Raw genomic sequence first — 13984 nt, 5'->3', positions numbered from 1 at the left:
GGCAAAAGAGAGCATTGAAAGGCACTGAATAAAATTTTTGTTGATTTTTAATCAAATGCCAGGCACATCTTTGATCCGATTTCCTGGTCTCTGAAAAGTTTAACTTTCACTTTGTTTCACTTTTTTATTCTGTGACTCATTCAGCTTACAAAAAACTAATTGAAAAAACGACACTATTCTAAGTTTACCCTTTTTTGTCCTCTTTTATTTTTTTTGTTACCGTCAATACCGTAGCTACACGTGTAGAATAGTCAGCTAACAAAGATAAATGGAATTCGTTAAAGACCTCGAAGATAGATTGCTTTTTGCTGTGCCCAAGAAGGGCAGAATTTATGAAACGTGTATGGATTTACTCAAGGGCTGTGACATTCATTTCAACAGAAGTTCACGCCAAGACATTGCCCTTTGCACCAACCTGCCTATTGCTCTTGTTTTTCTGCCTGCTGCCGATATCGCCAAATATGTAGCTGACGGTGATGTGGATCTAGGTATTACTGGCCAGGATATTGTTAAAGAAAGTGGCGCCGAGCAAAAAATTCGTGAAGTTCAGGAATTGGAGTTTGGAAAGTGCCGACTTTGTCTTTGTGTACCTCAAAAGGGTCCTTATCAAACAATTGAATCGCTGGTCGGTAAACGTATTGTTACAAGTTTTGTAAATACAGCAGCCAAAGTGTTTGAGCCTTTGGATCAAGCTTCTGGAAAGAAGACTGTTATTCAGCACGTTTCTGGTTCCGTCGAAGCTGCTTGTGCACTTGGCTTGGCAGATGGTATTGGTAACGTATCATATTCTTATCGAAACACATACTGCTCAAAAAGTTTTCACCCGAAATAGTTTTTTAATGAATTATGTTAACATGATAATATTAGTCGATCTTGTTGAAACTGGTGAATCAATGCGTGCAGCAGGTCTTCACGATATTCACGATATTATGCACACCCAATCTATTTTGATAGCCAACAAAAAGTCAAAGCATACGGATTTGATTGAAAGAATTGCGTCACGTGTGCGCGGTGTGATAACTGCTAAAAAGTTTGTTTTATGCACTTACAATATTCAGCGCAAAAATCTTGACAAAGCTGTCAAAATCACGCCAGGTCGTCAAGGTCCTACCATTTCCACATTGGAAATGAAGGGTGATAATGAATGGTTATCTGTTTCCTCTATGATATTGAAAAAGGAAAAAGGAGATATCATGGATCAGTTAACGGATTGTGGTGCTACGGATATAATGGTAATGGGTTTTGCAAGCTGTCGCGTCTAGAAATGTTCAATTAGAATTTTGTGTACAAAGAGGGAAGAGTTGGCCCTTTACTAGAAAGCGAATTAGATCATATCCCATGTGTTGGCCACTTTCATGTTAGAAATTAAAAAAACCATTATGTCTATACCCTCCAAATCATTATTGACTCGACTTTATATATTTTGCAATGTTTATATTGGTTCGACCATCTAAACATATTCCAATTTTATTTACTCTCAATCATTGATTTACATCTAAGTGCCTACTACCAAGTTATTTTTCTTTGATATCATACATCTGAATAGAAATAGTACGTCTATCCAACAGGGAAAAACGGAGGTTTATTACTTGAAAAGTTAAAAAAGATATGCAAACGACTAAATTTCATACTCTTTGGGCTCCAAAATAAATTACAATAACAATGGGACTATTTTCTTTAATTTACTTAAAGAGTACGGGTGACTTGCCAGACACGGATGATGTTATCAGAGTAACCAGAGAAAAGAGTGGCACCATCAGCAGACCAACAGACAGACAAACATTCAGGATCGGGGTTCTTTCTCTTACCCAATTGAGCGAATTCAGGACGAAGTTCATCAACAATAGACTTAGATTCAAGATCCCAGATCTTGATACCGTTAGCAGTAGCAGCACAAAGCCAGTAACGGTTGGGAGAGAAGGTAAGAGCATGAACAACAGATCCAGCATCCAAAGAATAGAGGTGCTTAGCTTCATTCAAATCCCAGAGCATGACAACACCATCCTTACCAGCAGAGGCACAGAGAGAACCATCGGGAGAGACAGTAACAGTGTTGACATAACCGTTGTGACCAATGAAGTTGGTACGAAGCTTCATCTTGGTGAGATCCCAGACCTTAACAAGCTTGTCCCAACCACCAGAAACGATGAGAGGAGTGGCAGGGTTGGGAGAGAAACGGACACAAGAGACCCATTCAGTGTGGCCATCTTCGGTGATGTTGTACTTGCATTCACCGAGGGTGTTCCACAACTTGATGGTCTTATCACGAGAACCGGAGACGATTTGACGGTTATCAGCAGAGAAAGAGACAGACAAAACGTCGTTGGTGTGACCAACAAAACGACGGGTAGTGATACCGCTGTTCAAGTCCCAAAGACGAAGAGTCTTATCCCAAGAAGCAGATAAAGCGAATTGACCATCAGAGGAGATAGCAATATCTTCAACAAAGTGGGAGTGACCGACGAGAGACTTACGGGGAACACCGTAGTTCATTTCATCTCTGTAAATGATAATACCAAGTAAGAATTTCAAATCCTAAATCCAAAGCTAATCCTCAATAAATTATATATCACTTTAATTTACCTGGTGAGGTTCCAAACAATGATAGTCTTATCACGGGAAGCAGACAAAACCATATCAGGTGCCTCAGAGGTGGTGGCGATGGCAGTGACTATAAGATGTAATAATACAGCGAATGAGTTTTCTGTAAATAGTGAACCTACAACAAACTTTTGCTAGCTTACCCCAGTTGCCGTGGCCTATTCAAGAATAGCATAAACATAGCAGAAAAGAAAGTATAAAAGTACAGATTAGTGATCAAGTCGGGTAAACTGTTAATGTTGAATGACAATGAAGTGATGTGCATAAATCGAACAAGATGCTTTAAGGAGTCTATTATGGAATTAACTATAATTCTTTGCCAAATTCTACAATCTCAACGTTATTGACGATCGGCTATTGCTATTTGAACTGTATTAGCCGGTAGTTAAAAAAAGAAATGAACATGTTGAAATGCAACATCCATTCAGATTTTCTCTAGGGTTTGCTGATAATCCATGACCCAAATTGCATCCATAAGAAATAATCCATCCATTCGCATACTTGTTCTCTATATCATCACATCAACAAAATTTATATATCTACACACCTTCAAGTGTACCGCGAAGAGTAAGAGTATCCATGTTGTCAGAAGAAAAGAGGAAGAATCACGTAATACGGATGTATAACTCTTTGATGTAGCATGCTTCTACTACGGCAAGCGGCTCAATTCGTTGCAGCCCACCACTCAGCTGTATTAGATCCGATCAAAACGGGCCAGCCAATCAATTTCGCTGTTTGAACAAACTTTCTTTTTTCAGTGTTTGTGTGTGTGTGCCTGAAAGTCCAGGGCATTGCAGTCTACTCCGAGCGCGACTCTACACAAATTTGAACTCTAATGCTCCACAATGTTATGCTAAGAGATTATTGCTTGACTAAAGTATAAAAGCAGACTAAAAATTGCACTTGCATTTCAGTAATAAATGTGATAAATTATTTTGTAGGAAAACGGAAAAGCATTGTTCGACTTGTCATTTGACATTCACTAGAGATTTCAAATAGAAAGCAAAACCTTCTTAAGAAAGGCTCTAACACATACTATTGCTACTGAATTCTAAGACATGTATTATGGCATAAGATTAGATCCACTTACCACTGGTGGATGAAGTCTAATTCATACCAGAAGGGTACGCGCAGTATCTAAGCTTTCATTATTATGTAAAGCATTATGTCATAATCCTTCATTTAATAAATTGTAAACATTGAGGTGCCTTTTTCTAGCGCAGTAGTAATATCCTTCTTTGATGCAAGTTAATTAAATTCATGCACGCTCAACCAACTACACTATTCTAAGTCTTTAAAAATATGAAAATATTTCTTTTACACTTAAAATCGTTACTTTTAGCAGAATGTTCTACAAAGTAGTAGTACAAGGAAAAGTCCTTGCTAAACTTGGTGTGATACTGTAGCGTAGTAACAAGCACTATCAGAGTCAGCAACAAATCATTATTGAGATACAGCCTAGGGAACGTAGGCGAACAAGAATCCTCTATTATAGACCGAACTAACCCCTCATGTATTAGTGTCGAAGTTGAGCCTATGTTCTAGCGACCGAACTATTGTGCCTTCCAACCAATCGATGAAAGTTACTGCTCAAAAAAAAAAAAAAAAAATTCTTGCAGGCCACTGGTTGTATTGCTGTTCTTCGCTTGATGTATAAACATGTCTAGATTACGACGAAAGTTGAGTTTAGACAGAAAATCTCTTCCCGTCTTCTTTCACTCATACCTGTGTGGAACCCTTTGTTTGAAGTTTAATCAAAGCCCTGCTCGACTTCAGTTACTATCATTCTTTATGTTCTGTTTTTTTTGTTCATACGTAAATGAAGTCATAAATGAAGCTAAATGGCACAGTTTCATTCAATGAGATTCTAAACATACTGGAGGTAGTGAGGGCATTACTTAAAAACCTAGGAAGCCAAGGAAAACCCACGTGCAGTCATGGCTTTTGAACTGAGTACAAGAAAATTGTTGTAGATTCAGACTTACTATCCTGAACTGAATTCTCTATTCTTTCTTTTGAAATGTGGGGCCCAGCCTCTAGCAAAAAATAATCATTGTAACACTTCAAATAGATCCCCTTTCGATTATTTGTCCTCCCTTTTTTCACTTTATTTTTATTGTTATTACTCTAGTACCTGTCCATTCCTTTCTCTTCCCTTTTTTCTTTATTTTTATCTTCTTCACTTTTTTTTTGTTTGTTTTCTGAGCCCATCTCCAGCCTTGTACATCCTTTCTTTTATCAAATTTCAGAGCTGTCGACACAGAACTTCTCCACACGAATCTAATTTCTCTGCTTAAATTCTTTTAAACAAAGAAATACAACAGCATGAAGAACAACATTTCACTACTTATATCTACGATACTTGTCGCTTGTATCATCGCTCCAGCACAAGCCTATTTCTATGTCCCTTCTTTCATGAATGCACTTCCCTACAAGGGTGGTATGGCATATGCTCAAAAGAACAACTCACTTTATATTTTTGGTGGCGAAAACGCAACTGCACGATATACCAACGACTTTTATAAACTCACTCAAACATCTACGTCTTACAACTGGGAAGCAGTACCTCAAACGAACGCACCCAACGGAACAGTGTATAGTCAGGCTTACGTGACAGCTGATGGTCAGAATATGGTCCTTATGGGCGGCATGTCTAATACCACCGAAGGAAAAAAAGTCCCACTTCAAATCTATTCATACAACTTTGCATCTCAAGCTTGGACTGCTAATGCTGATAACACCGGCAATGCTTCCATCGTTCCAAACAGAGAATTTTTCTCTGCTACTTACGATGCTAAGAATCAACGTACTTACGTCTTTGGCGGTGCTATTACTGGTCAAAATGCCGTCTTTAACGATTTATATGTTTTAGACGCTAATTTTAAGGCAACAGCTTTGAAGCCAACTCCCTATGGACGTTACGGTCATACTGCTTCTATTTTAAGGTAAAGTTTTTTTGTTCGTTTTTCCTGCTCGTATAAAAATTCTTATTTAATTTGTGCAACATAACCTATATATATGAATATGATAACAGTAATGGACAATTGGTTATTATTGGCGGTGTTATTGCTACCAATGTTAGTACTTCACTGGCTTCTATGGAAAATGTTTGGATCTATGATCCATCATCTAATAATTGGACTGCCCGCAACGTTTCAACAACCGGTAATCGCTTCCCCTCAAGCGCTTCAGATCACATAGCCGTTGTCAGTAAGTAGAGATTTTCATTGTTCAACGAGAAAATTACTGAAAAAGACTGAAAATTCACGGGATCAAACGTTTGAAGACATTGGTGTACTAAATATAACTTTTTCTTCCTACAGCAAATGACGACAAAATCATCATTTTTGGTGGTATGTTTAATTTTCGATAGTTTATACGAGCGAATCGATAGAAGCAGCAGAGATCTGATAACCTTTTTTTTTTTTTTTTGGGGAACAGGTGATAATGCTGATCAACAAAGATTCCGTCAGTACTTGAATACAGTTGCTATTTTAGACACAAAGACTTGGACTTGGTCATTTCCTAGTATAAGCGGCATCCCACCTTCACGTCGCTCCTTCGCAGTCGGCGGCCTCTTGGCTGACAATTACCTTACTGTTGCTTTTGGTAAAGAGTGGTTTCAAACGTTTATCTCGACTTTTTTTTTTTTATTCTGGATCGTATATTAACTGTAATTCTATACTATTGCTCCTTCCTTTCTGTTGTCCTTTCTGTTTGCCTATAGGTTCTTCATCCAACTCATACTACAATGATATCAATACATTCAACCTCGATAGCAGTGCTTGGATACAATCTTTTACAGAAAGCTCGAACAATTCTGATGGCTCTGTATCAAAGGGTCTCATTGCTGGTGTAACAGTTGCTGCAGTCGTTTTGGTCGTTATCATTCTCTTCTTGTTATGGAAATTTCAATCGTACATTCGTTGGCTCGTTGTCCGTATTCACAATGACATTTGGAAGCCTCGTACTGGTGAGCCTGTGTGGGCAGAAACCTCCCGTTTGGTTTCTCAAGTCTTTTTCCTGTTCATCTTTATCATGTTCCTTTACTTTGTCATCCGCCAAGCCATTGATAGCCCTAACGTAACCCAACGTATTGAGGATGCTGCTGCTGAAGTGGATGTTCCAGATGTTCGTTTCTGTTTCGATGGTTTCCCTTCTGAAAGCAATCTATATGGTCCTCCTGGTGTATCTTGCCAAACAGATAATGGTTACTCTTGTACTCAATTTGTTCGCCAACTCGACATGTCCGTATTCAAACCTACCTTCTCTGACAATTTGGGCCCTGTGAATTGCTTCCTTTTCCGTGCTCCTGATAGCTTCAAAATGACGTCGACTTCAGGAGCCAACAATGGCTCCCGACTCATGTTTACCATGTATGGTGATCTGACCGCTTCTTTCGGTCGTGTCCATGTTTCTGTATTCCCTAAACAAATGGATCCTAATGCAAAGATTTACGGTTATGAGGATGGCATAAGTGTTTATTTGTCCGAACTCGATATTCTTAACTGGCAAAACGCCGAACGCAACGATATTCAAGCCACTAATGTCTATACAATCGAACCTTTCACCTACAGTGCTCTCAGCTACGATATTATCGATCATCGCTATTTGCAACCTGTTGGATGGAACTATGTCGGTTTTCTTCCTGTCACTAATAGCACACCAGAAATTGATTCCAACTTCCGTTCTGAAGCACCTAACCCTACCTACACTACGGGTCATGTTGATCTCGGCGTGTTGGCTGTGTTCCCTGAACATTTTGCTCAACTCATCGATCGTGAAGTAAAGATGTATACACTCGTCAATGCTCTTGGTTTTGTCGGTGGTATCTTTGGTCTGTTGGTAGCTGCTCAAACTTGGTTGTTTGGTTATCGTCCCCGCTCACCTTGGGGTGTGGTTCATCGTTGGTCTACCGGTAGCCGTAAACAATCTTTATTGCAAGGTCTCAAAACTAAATTCAAGACGACGGATTCTGGTATCCCTCTTGTCCACCCTGTGCATCATCGTTTCAGCGTGAATGAATTCCACAACTTGGGACAGGAAACAGAAGCCCAGCGTGTCTCGCGTGTCGAAGAGCGTATGCAGATTTTGGAACTGTTGTTTAAAGCTTACTATGTGGATGATGAAGTCTTCCGCTCATTGGATTCCGCTAGTAATATCGCAAAGAATAAGGGCAACGAAAAGTTGATGAATAACAGTAGTAGTGTTCGTGCTGGACAATTTTCCCCCTCTATTAGTACACCAGGATCAGCCGTCAGTGGCAATCCTTTCTATCCCTCAACCGAAAAAGTAACTCCATATGTAGCACAACTGTCAAAAGAGGACAGCAATCAAAATGGATTCGCACACATGTTCAGCGAACAAAGCCGAACGAGTGTCAGCAGTGATACTAATTCACAGATCCATCTAAACAACACAAATACTCAACACGATGTTCATTTACGTGATTTGCACTGAGCATTTCTTTAATATACATATTTATACTTTAGTAATACTAAATTTTATTACCCCCACCACCTTTATACAAGTTAAAATAAAACGAGCTAGTTTTTCAATTTTTGAAAGTTTTTCCACTTGACTTTTTGCTTTCCCCAGTATACTATTCGCACCTATGTCGTTAAACGATCCGATTGTATTGCAAGTCCTGTCACGTCAGGCCCTCATCTCTGAAAGTTTAAACAATGGCGTAAACAAAGAATTTTATTTCACGTATAAACCAAATCAGTGGCCATTACAACAACAAGCACACAGTTCCTGTCGCTTACTGATTTTAGATTCTTCATTCAATCCACCCACAAAAGCTCATGTCGATCTTGTTCAAAAATCGATTCGTGCCTACCCAGACAATTATTTCGACGGCTTACTTCTGCTCTTCTCAACAAATAATGTAGACAAAAAGATCACAGGTGCCAGTGTTTTACAAAGAGTTCAAATGATGGAAATAGTTGCGCTTCAACAGCTGTCACTACAGCCTAGGGTGCCAGCTGCAGTAGGTCTCACGCCTCATGGGCGCTTCATTGATAAAGCCACAGCCATCAGATCGTGGTTTGTGAACCAGAGTCATAAAAATGATGGCACTCCTTTAGAATTGTACTTTATCGTGGGTTTTGATACTATGATTCGATTACTAGATCCAAAGTATTATCACCCAATACCGGTAAAAGAAGCAGTAGCTCCTTTCTTCCACCACTGTCAGCTGATATGTGCCGATAGAGGGCAGGCGGATACTTCATTTTGGGAGAAAGTGAACGAAGAATATGGCCAAAAATTGATCAAACGAATACAGCTGGATCCTTCAATAAGCTCTCTCTCAAGCACTCTGGCCAGAACTACGCTCTCTACCAGCCATAACAGTGATAATAGCAGCACTCCTATCGAAGATATACTTGACCGATCCATTATCAATTATATAAATCAATGTGAAAATCACATATACTAAACTCAATAAATGAAGCGCTCTTTATTCCTCTTTCACTGAAGAGAACTAATTTACGTTATCTTCAAGCTTGAGTGGTTATATGCATGGCCCGAAAGTCTGGAGTAGTATCATGTTCTAAGCGGCTGTGCCGTTAGCGAGTGACGCGCTCTGAACTGGTACGTGTAAAAAAGTAGAGATGTAACCGAGGTTCGAGAGGGAATCGAACCACGTAGATTAGCTTTTAAGAAAAATAGACTCACAATCATGAGTTTAAGGAAAGCACCATATCAGCCACCCAGCACCGATGATTCACGTTCTATACAAAACATTACACCTTACAGCATACAATATAAGTTGATCAAGTCCCCCTCTCCACTACCACATCTTCCTCTCAAATAGCTCACACTTTCCTCCCCTAAAGACCATTGGATTTACCGACATAGTCATATTGCAATCCTCTCACCTATTTGTCTATGATGTTCAACAACGACGACTACGACTGAAAAGATACGACAGTATGAGTATACTGTCTACCCTCGACTATTCAAGCAGTTATATCACGATATACTTCAATACCGAACATTTCAGGTACACCCCCTACTCTCGACTATTCAAGCAGTTATATCACGATATACTTCAATACCGAACATTTCAGGTACACCCCCTACTCTTCCAGATCTCATGGACAACCATCTAACACATCTTCACAAATGCTCCCACTGTCGACAAATTAACAACGACAAAGCACACCGTCCAATGCGCAGCATGCCCATTATTACTCTACATCTATTCTAGGATTGCCCAACGTTACTTCCCGCTTGGTAAATGTGACACGTGCGCTTTTAATAAAGTACCCCACAGGTAAATACCTCCATGAAAGGAATCTCCAATTGTCCTTCTTTATCCCCCTACTCCTGTTATGCACATACGACGTATTCTCATGACTCCACGATGTGCCGACGCTTGATAATTTTCAATAAATAAAGTTTTATAATTGCCTACAAAATGTCTTCTACTGGTACCGTATTGTTTTCCCCCTCCTCCTTTACAGTCAGATCTAATTGAAACTATATTTGATAAAGACAATCATTTTTATTCTTGGTCGAATGGATGATTTTTTAAAAGTATATTTGCTTCAACATTATAGAAGCCACCATCAACTTGAACCCAGCCATATTCGTCAGCAAGGTTTGGGTCATATTCAGAAGATACTGTGTTTGTCGTTGTTGTTGTATCTGTTCTATTGTTATTGAGAAGATATCTTTACAAATTTTTGATTTTTGCTCCTTTTTCACTGGAGGATATCAGCTTGCAGCAATCCAATTTGAATAGTCAATAAGTAAATCATCAGTAGGCGTGGGCAAAGTATTGCTATGAGGAAGAAGTCAATTTGTAACATAAGATGCGACAAAATTACATCATCGAATGATACCAAATACATCTTCTCTTGTAGTATATATGCTAAAGAAGACAGACTAACCACTCATTTGGAAACCAGTTCCAGATAGAGAGCGAATATCCTCAACATGAAATGGTATTGTTTACTTTTGAATCAACAAGAAGTTTTGCTGCGTCGTATACTTCTTTATTCTCAGATGGGAGCTTATTTGCCGCCTCAAGTGCACCAACATCAACATCGTCTTTGCCTGAGTCGTTCAGAACAAATCTTATATCAATCTTATGAACGACTGTGTTCTTTTTGATTATTATAAAGTACACTTTTCATGAACTGTGTGTACGGATTGGTACACTCTCCTCTAAAAATAGAGGAATAATAAATTGAATTTCAAATTTAAATGGTATTCAGTTGGAACAGACTTACCCTTTTGTAAGAATGTTTGATGTGTGATATGTGTAGTTGTTTTATAGTTTCGTGAACGCGACTTATAATTGATATGAAATTGTAAGGTGAGATGGGTCACCTTCAGTCCTTATATTATACACTGGAATCAGAGAGGGGAGCATTCATGACGAACGGAATGTTGGCATTTGACAACAAAAGAAAACAAAAGAAAGAAGGAAAGGAAGAGAAACAAAAAAAAAGGAGTTAAATACTCGTTCTTAACCAGTAGGAATGCAGCATTATATGTATATGTGCATGTCTAAAAAATGCTGTGAATGGTGAGATTTCGCCATTTAGCAATGACAACTGTTACAATCAGTAAATCTTGTTACGCTTATAAAATAAATTCCGCTGATTGGACAATTTTTTACGCTTGTTACGCTTGTTACGCTTGTTACGCTTGTTACGCTTGTTACGCTTGTTACGCTTATAACACACATCGTACCAAATGTTACACTATCCAACCAAGGGGAAAACTATCATATTCCCCATCTTATATTTTTAGGGTTCTTCATATTGTCATGTCCCGACCACTGTCTACGGTATCGAAACACGAGTGAGAATTAATTAATTTAAACACAGCATAAACGGCTGTCAACTTAGACTTGAATTGTCAAGTAATAAGCAATTGTTCACTAGTCAAATTAGTATCAGATCCATAACAGTGTAAGAACACGCGTTCATTAATTTCTCATTAGATCCATTAGTACTCATTGGTTGTAACTACATCTTCCTAACATCCTCTATAAGCTCAGCTAATTCTATGAAAAATATATAAAGCCTTCATGTTCTCAAAATTGAAATAAAAATTATCTGACTTTTTCGGTCTCGTTCTATCTTGGTCTTTAAAAACACTTAAGAATATCACACATATTTTTATCCTAACAATGCAAAGTAAGTTGTTGTAAAATGTGCCTTATCCGCTAATACTTACGTGTTTTCCCATAGTACCTGAAGATCTCCTTTTATTCAAAGTACCATCGGAATATCGTCCTGGTGATGACAAACTTAGCAAAATCATTTTGTCTAATTCAACTATTGTTGATCAGATTCTGAAATTTCTCTTGGATGTTGCACCTAGTACTTATACCACTGCTAATACTGAGTGGTCAAACGCCTTGAGAAGCGACATTCTCTATGTCCCACGTATCGGCATTTCCAATAGTCTCCCACCTATACTCATTGAGGTACAAAAACGCGTAGACAAAACCTTCATGGCAAGACTAATTACCTACTCCATTAACGTCTTCATGCGATATAAATGTTATCCGATTGTACTAATATTCTGTGTGGATACAGTGAGTCAAGATGTTATGCAGACATTTGAGCAATCAAACACAAAAGAGAATATGTTTGAAACAATATGTTATAACTGGGCTAAAAACTGCCATTTAATTTCTAATCGGATCATCGAGCCTGCCTTAAGTAACGAAAGTTCTGCCATGGATCCCATTGTAGCAATACAGTACTTCTTCGGTAGTCAACAAAGGAACATCACGACTTTGGATCTTCACGATGACGTGACGATTATTGAACTATATACAATCGCCAAAAATGAAACAGAAAAATACGCTGATGCCAGCGAGTCTCAGTTGAATGCTTTGGCGACAATATGTTCTGCTTCTGAAGACCAGTTTAAAAAAATCAAAAGCATTCTTAAAGATGAACTGACAGCAAATAGCAAAGCTTTTAAATATGTTAATCAAAGTATTGATTACCATTCAAAATTAAAAAGAAAATATGAAGAAATTATATTTGAAGATAAGGATGGGACAACAACACCAATGGAAGAACCAGCAGAAATCACAGTCATTGAGTCAGTGGTTCCAAATTCGTTAACTGATACAGAAATAACGTTTATTGAAAACTTTATCTCCAAAAAAAATGGCAGAATGTCTTGGAAGACTTGTTGGGAGACTGGTAGTCGAGTTGGTTACTTTAAACGATATAGAAACGAGCAGAGCTTACGCGTAGTATATTCACGTTTAAGAAAGAATTGAAAATAAAAGAAGGGTAGTAGATATTGCTATGAATTTATCAATCGATACTTAATTATAGTTTAAGCGCTTACGCGAAATGAGTCTCCTTTTTATTGGGGTGGGGGAGGAAGCAGCCAAGCTGTCTTTCAAGATTTGATTTTCTTGATTTTTTTCTTTTTTTTTAGTAGTGTACAGCCAATAATGGAGATGAAAGATAAAGAGATGGCAACAGAAAATTTTATGTGTTAAAAGTCATCATAATCGAGCGAAAGAAGCATGGATAGTATTCTACCAGGTTCAATTAGCAGGTCTGAAAAGAAAGTAGATGAAGACTGGAGCCAGATAGACTGTTTAGTGGGTAGATCATAGAGAAAGAGGTTTAAGTATCCTCGGTTTGTGGACAATGGATACAAGTATCATATACAGGCTCTGATTCATAGTATTGTTATAACTCTGCATTTATATTAAATATACAAAAGTCATATCATTGATGTTCTACATCCCGGAAGGACACTCAATGAGTTTCTGATTCATACTATTATCTATTCGACATCTAGTTCCAATTAGATTATGAAGATATGACAACTATCATACTATAGATACTCTATTACGGATGTGCTGCTTCTTGGATACAACATCTAAGCACAGACCGTTACCTCATTAGCAACGATTACCCGGTTTCTCTTATTGAAAAAATATATAAAGAACCTTGTTTTATTATTTGAATAAGGGTAGAAGAATATCCTTCTTTATAGTCAGCTCGTCTGATCACTTATTGTTTTTGTTTTTATTCTTTTTTTTTTTGGATATTAAGCTCTGCTTGATATTACAAATCGCTGAAGGGAGCGATATTATGTAAAAGGCTTTTGTTAGGCAACTTGTGCTGAAATGGACGATACCGTACTGTTAGAACGCCTGGAGGTTATAGGTAGATCCCAAAACGTTTTCTACTTGCCTGTAACAAAAGTGGTGGAAGGTTTTGAAGGGAATAAAGAGTCACGCAGAAGTACTTCTAACTGCTTTGGTCTATCGAATGATTGAATAAAGATGAACATTTGCATATCAAGTAGTGGGTGAATATCAATAGACCCAGTAGACTCTATACTGGAGCCCAGGAGGCGATGGAAGTTGCTGGTAGGT

At 38.2% G+C, this 13984-nt stretch overlaps 4 protein-coding genes across 4 annotated transcripts; 3 read left to right on the top strand and 1 right to left on the bottom strand.

Annotated features, from left to right (window-relative positions):
• Positions 1 to 268: 268 nt before the first annotated feature.
• On the top strand, positions 269 to 1262 carry BDF20DRAFT_823504 (HisG-domain-containing protein; the record flags this gene model as incomplete). The annotated part of the gene is made up of 2 exons (XM_053077800.1): positions 269 to 773; positions 868 to 1262. 2 exons carry the CDS (start codon positions 269 to 271, stop codon positions 1260 to 1262), a joined length of 900 nt encoding a protein of 299 aa, XP_052934491.1.
• Positions 1263 to 1686: 424 nt separating this feature from the next.
• Positions 1687 to 2636, bottom strand: BDF20DRAFT_823548 (guanine nucleotide-binding protein subunit beta-like protein; the record flags this gene model as incomplete). The annotated part of the gene is made up of 2 exons (XM_053077806.1): positions 1687 to 2500; positions 2584 to 2636. The coding sequence occupies 2 exons, from the start codon at positions 2634 to 2636 to the stop codon at positions 1687 to 1689; spliced, it is 867 nt and encodes a 288-aa protein (XP_052934490.1).
• A 2032-nt stretch (positions 2637 to 4668) lies between these two features.
• BDF20DRAFT_978405 (uncharacterized protein) lies at positions 4669 to 9043 on the top strand (the record flags this gene model as incomplete). Its single annotated transcript, XM_053085097.1, has 6 exons — positions 4669 to 5546; positions 5636 to 5811; positions 5925 to 5954; positions 6043 to 6210; positions 6329 to 7980; positions 8261 to 9043. Exons 1-6 carry the CDS (start codon positions 4927 to 4929, stop codon positions 9041 to 9043), a joined length of 3429 nt encoding a protein of 1142 aa, XP_052934489.1. The 5' UTR covers positions 4669 to 4926.
• Positions 9044 to 11682: 2639 nt separating this feature from the next.
• BDF20DRAFT_884280 (uncharacterized protein) lies at positions 11683 to 12979 on the top strand. Its single transcript, XM_053081852.1, has 2 exons — positions 11683 to 11759; positions 11814 to 12979. Exons 1-2 carry the CDS (start codon positions 11753 to 11755, stop codon positions 12863 to 12865), a joined length of 1059 nt encoding a protein of 352 aa, XP_052934488.1. The 5' UTR covers positions 11683 to 11752; the 3' UTR covers positions 12866 to 12979.
• The last annotated feature ends 1005 nt before the right edge of the window (positions 12980 to 13984 follow it).

This window comes from Mycotypha africana (assembly GCF_025528875.1).
Source record: "Mycotypha africana strain NRRL 2978 chromosome Unknown BDF20scaffold_8, whole genome shotgun sequence".
Taxonomy (NCBI): domain Eukaryota; kingdom Fungi; phylum Mucoromycota; class Mucoromycetes; order Mucorales; family Mycotyphaceae; genus Mycotypha; species Mycotypha africana.
This window is presented reverse-complemented; position numbering and strand designations above follow the sequence as displayed.